We start from the raw sequence: 5,596 nt of genomic DNA, 5'->3' as shown, positions 1-5,596 counted from the left end.
CGATAATTTGAGTAATCTTACCGTTGCAATGAAAATGTTGGCCATTTTAAGTATTGTCCACCACTCAAACACAAACAAAAAATTAAGTCGTTTCAAAGCAAACATTCAATGTTCGTATCCTGATGTTTTGATTATTTTATTAAGAAAATGAAGCGGGCTGTCATATTGACTGGAATTTTTCCAGTGCATGAAGGGGTCGCTACCAGTTCACAAAATAGAGTCGCATACTTCGGCGCACACCAATACATAGAGAATCGTTTACTATGTAGAATTAGTATGGACCGCACACATTCACTATGTAAATGTTGTGCTCAGCTGAAGCAAACGACTCTCTATGTATTGGTGTGCGCCGAAGTATGCGGCTTTATTTTGTTCTGAGGGAACTGTGTATTTTTCTATTCTTTCCAATAACCCTTTCTCGTTGGACACACAACTGGAATGTTGTGAAATTCAACATGGTTTGACATTTGCTTTCAATTCTCTACCACAAATTGCTTTTAGCTTGGCAGAATAAAATTGATTTTCAACGTATTGGATTACAACGGCTGTTTTAGCTTTTCGAGATAATTTTTTTCGACGCAAAATGAGTGAGAACGTTTCGTATAAACCAGTGAAACAGTTGTTTCAAAGTATGTATTTTAATGGGGTATAAGTACATTTTTTGCGTAAATTACATTCCTTTGAAATTCATAGGTTTTGTGTTGGAGCCAAATTCCAATATTTGCGAAAGTGTCGATTCAACGCTCCACTTGACGCAAGCCGTACTGGACTTATCATCTATGAAAAAAACCCAGGATGCCAATACACAAGTGTGGGTCGGACCGGCTGAAAAACAAAGCTTGATTGCATCTCTGGGTCGCCAAATGCCTCACGTTACATTGGATTTGATGTTTGGAACAGGAGAAAAGTTGAATATGTCAACAAAAGGCGCGGGAAAAATTTACATTTCGGGCTATTTTATGCCAAATGATTGCTACGAAACAATCGACATTTCAGTTGAGGAACCACATCCAAATCCAACGGACTTTGAACCAAACACTATTGATGAACATAAGCAACGCGCTGTTAAAAAAGAAGCGAAAATCAATACCGATTCGGAAAAGGTTTTGAGCGAGTCGGGTGAGAAAAAATTCCTACATGTATTTACACCACGTACTTCAAAGTCATATAATTTTTCAGCTCAAGAGCACGATGGTCACAGTGACGCATCAGAAACTGCTGCAAAACCTGACAAGTCCAAAAAACGTGGTGCTCCACCAGATCTTTTTGAACATGATGAAAATCATAAAAAGCTAAAGAAAGCAGGGAAATCTACGGTCAAAGAAGAAGACGAAGAAGAAGAAGGTGAATAAATATTGTTTTGGCAAATCATTTGAATTGAATACTAAATCCATCAATTGTACTCATAGAATCGGGATCGCAAATACGACTTTTGACCAACGGCGTAAAAATAACAGATGCCCAGCTTGGTGATGGTCGAAAGGCAAAAAGAGGCAAAGCCGTATTCATCAATTATGATGCCAAGGTGTTTGGAACGGATAAAAGATTCGCGGAGGACAAAAGTGAACTTGGTTGCAAAATCACACTGGGTGGCGAAGAACAAGTTGAAGGACTCCAAACTGGTATCATTGGAATGAGAGTAGGTGGTAAACGGAACATTATTTGCCCACCACAAATGGCCTATGGATCAGTTGGTGTGCCAGGTCTTATACCTAAGAATGCAACAATTGTTTACAATGTGGAACTTATCTCCGTTGGCTAGATAGTTCACAGAACTCAAAATCATTAGATTATTCATAAATGTCGTACAAAACAAATCAATGTTAAAAATGCCAAATGTCAGTAAAATAATCAGTAAACACGTTCTATGAAAAGGTTTCTTTTATTTCAAAGTGTGTACAAGAGGAATGAATACAAAATTTGCTTTGTTTGGTAAACGGAACATTTTTGCTTTTATGTTTTCTATTTTAAACAACGCTAAATTATCTGTGATGCCGCTTGATTCAAATATGTTCAAGAACATAGATGAGCATGGGTATTTGAAAAAATTGCTTTTTTGTACTATTACTTTTCCATAAATAATTATTTCAGTATCAGCCCACCCAGCACATTGAAATTGAACAATTTCATTGGAATATGTCAAAAACCAACTATCTGCTTTACGCTTGGAAGATAGTGTGTAATCAGAGGTAGTGATTTCTTTGTACAGTTTACCATTATGATTCGAAAATTGAAAAGGCCCTGTTTCAAAAGGAAATTTAAGACAACTCATGGGGTCTTTCTCTGGTGCTATTGATGCATCAAAAGAATATAGCTCGTCATAATCCATTGATAGTTCAACAAGGCGGCGAGCTATTTGCTCAATTGGCAAATTCGGTTGTTTCAATCTTCTTTTTAGAAAATTCAGTCTGTTCTCAAATGGATATGTACTTATGTTTTGAAGACTACCAAAAAGTTTTACATCATCAAAAACATGCGTTAGATTATGAAAGTTACTGGTAATACTATGAATGCCGTAGATATTAACACAACCCTCAATGTACCTATTCAACCACTCGGCAGCCTTTGTTTGGTATAAAACATATGATTCTGTGTAGAAAATCGTCACAGCACATACCAATGTAATGTAGTGATAATAAACATCTTCAGCCAAATGGTCTTTTAGTCACCATTCCATAATATAATAAGAAAGACCGAAACTCAGTGCCTTTCCAATATTTCAAAACATCTAGGTTTCGTACTTTTCGATGAATTTCTATTGGTTTGTGACTTATGAAACTGTCCAATTTATTGTTGATTTGTTCAATGTCGCTTTTCGTCCACTTTTCCTTAAAAGCTAGATCACCATTTTTCCATCTCAATAAATTCCTTGAAGAAACATTTGGACAAATACAAAAACTATTAGACAAAGTATTTGGTTAGAATTGACATTATAATGATCTATCCTTGCAGGCAACGATAAGAAATGAATTCTTATGTATTATTCTATAATGCATAAAAACCATGGCATAGAGTAAAGAAATTCGTACTTTTTCATTATTCCGAGTTCAAAAAGGTGAAGTGGATCCGATGTCGGGAAACCTGTTATCATGTTAATATCAAGTTCTTGAAGTATAGAATATTCTTTGTGATGTTTTTCCTGGGCGTCACACCCTCCAGCAGGATTTCTAAAGTTGTTGTCGGTTCTTTCTTCTTCGCCTATTTTGGGAAACGACATTCGGTTAGCAATTGGAAAAAATTGTCCCTCCGTGAGACATTTTTGACATCCATATCGGTGATTAAAATTGACAACACCTGCAAAATGTAAAAAAATGGCTATAATTGTATCTATTCTACTTTTCTGAGATAGAATTGTATCAAAAATACATAAGAATCCATCCCAACCCTTTAAGAATGATCGTGCAGGAGTATCACGTATAGAGCAATGGTACGAAATAGTAACTTTTTTACTATTTATTGTCACTCCGTTTTGCATCAATTCCTTAAGTTCATCTACAAATTCTCTCAGATATTCAGATAAATTAGTTGGCTTTGTCGGTCCACACCAAATAGCCACTATAATAGGGCGTATATATGGCATTTCTATTATGAAATGAAATATAAAAAAAATAACGAAATTGACATTGAAAACAATATATATTTTGGGCCATAGTATTTACCTTTAATAGTTGATAGAATTGGCCAAAAAGTTTGCTTGGAACTGTTAAATATGGGCAACCCATCGAAATTGAAATTAAGTGAAATTGACATATTTTTATTCAAGTCCGAAAATATGTTCCTCAAATTTCTTTCGATTCCGTTGTACCTACAGGAAGAAATGTCATTATGTACGAAAAATAGAGTTTAAAATTGTTTCGTTTTACCAAAATTTTCCACCTGCTAACATCGAGATTTCAATGGACCTAGGAGTTTCAAGTAGAGATTTGTAATCTCTTGGTAGACCTTGTAAACCTGAAAACAAACGGGTTTGCAGTGTAAACAGGAACAATTTAGAGCAATTTGAATAATTTTGACTGATCGAAATACAATACCTGCTAGGATTAATATTTTAAGCAAATCATTAATTGCCCGTGTTGTAATGCCATGGCAATTGGCCCATGATCTCAACAATTCTCTTGTTGTTTTCTTCTTTTCAATATTTAGTTGTATGTCTTCGATTTCATTCTCACACTCTTGTTCAATTAGCGATTGAGTTTTAGAAATAATGGATTTGACACACCGATATTTACGTGCTCGTTCTGCATCCGTACGAATCTTTTTGTAACTATTTCTATTTCTATACCGAACCATTGTAAATGCTGCTTTTCATTAAATAATTGCGTTTTTTTTTTCAAATATAAAATAAACTACTGTTTATATTCACATATATTTTGAATCAAATGAATTTGACAGCTCCTGCAAGTATCGGACAATACTAATGGAAGCAACAAACTTGTCACGATATTTACATCTTGCAGACATGCCTCTAATGCGAACATTCATTTTTTAAAATGTTTCTTTTTTCATACCGAGTCATCATAAATGCTGCTTCTCATTAAATAATTGCGTTTTCTAAGAAAAAATATAATACATATTTTTATCACATTCTATAACAATTGAACGAATAGCCCTTTTTCGTGGTAGGTAACTCTAATTGAAACAAAACATATGACTTTGACAGTCTTCAACTCCTGCAAAAGTACACCGGCTTTTCGTCAACAAGTGAAAAACATTAATTAGAAGACAACATTTTTTGTTCAAAATGGCAAATGACTCACAAGAAATTGTCACTGTGGATAATGTAAATGATTCAAAGCGAACCAGACCTGCGACCGAATCAAACAGCGAAAATCGCACAAAACGTATACGAAAGAAAACCGATAAATTTGGTGCTACCGAGTTTGACACAAACGATGACGATTTTTTTCTAAAAGTTCATGATCAATTGAACCAAGAAAAAGATGCATCGACCGGCAATGATATACAGATTGGCGATGAAAATTCTGGAAATAATTCAGTTAAGCTCATTTGTGAAGAGCCGGGATTTTCACCGGGTGAACAGGCAATAATGCAAAAAATGACTGACATGTCAAATCAACTCAAAGTCCTGCAGAGAATGGTTGCAGAAATGAGATTGAACCAATCAATTCCTGCCAAACGTGAAGCGATTAAAATAAAAATTGATGAACAAAAACTGCAGGAGCTCGGACTTCCATTGAAAACATCAACACATCTGAACGATTTCGAAAGGAAGTTAACTGATGAACTGATCTTTAAAAAGAAAGCGGTAAGAGTGATTTCTAAATACTAGTTTTTCCCTAATTTTAAGTTGGTATTTTTTGAATTTGTTACAGTTTGACGCATTGAAAGTACTTTATGGCGACAAAGGCACAGCACATGGTGATGATGTTGTCGATGCAATTTTCGAGACACTTTTGGACAGAGCACTCTTAGCCGAGATGACTTGGACTGGAAAATCTGCACAAAAAGGCATTAGAAAAATTGCTCTGAAGAAATTTTCTGCGTTACTGAATTTGGTATCAAGTCTAGCTGTTACAGGATGCAATTCCTATTCCAAAGAAGAATGTGAGCACCACATTACATATCATGTATTAAA

The 5,596-nt window shown here is 35.1% G+C and overlaps 1 protein-coding gene across 1 annotated transcript; it reads left to right on the top strand.

Annotated features, from left to right (window-relative positions):
* The first annotated feature begins 456 nt into the window (after positions 1–456).
* Positions 457–1,762, top strand: LOC129572498 (46 kDa FK506-binding nuclear protein-like). The gene is made up of 3 exons (XM_055452462.1): positions 457–629; positions 694–1,119; positions 1,410–1,762. Exons 1-3 carry the CDS (start codon positions 584–586, stop codon positions 1,760–1,762), a joined length of 825 nt encoding a protein of 274 aa, XP_055308437.1. The 5' UTR covers positions 457–583.
* Positions 1,763–5,596: the final 3,834 nt, after the last annotated feature.

The sequence above is a fragment of the Sitodiplosis mosellana genome, unplaced genomic scaffold (assembly GCF_009176505.1).
Source record: "Sitodiplosis mosellana isolate CC-2019 unplaced genomic scaffold, AAFC_SMos_1.0 Smas_scaffold_5091, whole genome shotgun sequence".
Classification (NCBI taxonomy): Eukaryota; Metazoa; Arthropoda; class Insecta; order Diptera; family Cecidomyiidae; genus Sitodiplosis; species Sitodiplosis mosellana.
Note: the sequence above shows the minus strand (reverse complement) of the source record. Positions and strands in the feature narration are given on the sequence as shown.

Bases quoted from the DNA above. Each gene is read 5' to 3' on its own strand.
- LOC129572498 (XM_055452462.1), top strand. From the start codon at position 584: ATGAGTGAGAACGTTTCGTATAAACCAGTGAAACAGTTGTTTCAAA. The intron at 630-693 runs GTATGTATTTTA...TGAAATTCATAG, and splicing joins AGTGAAACAGTTGTTTCAAA to GTTTTGTGTTGGAGCCAAAT. The intron at 1,120-1,409 runs GTGAGAAAAAAT...TTGTACTCATAG, and splicing joins AAAGGTTTTGAGCGAGTCGG to AATCGGGATCGCAAATACGA.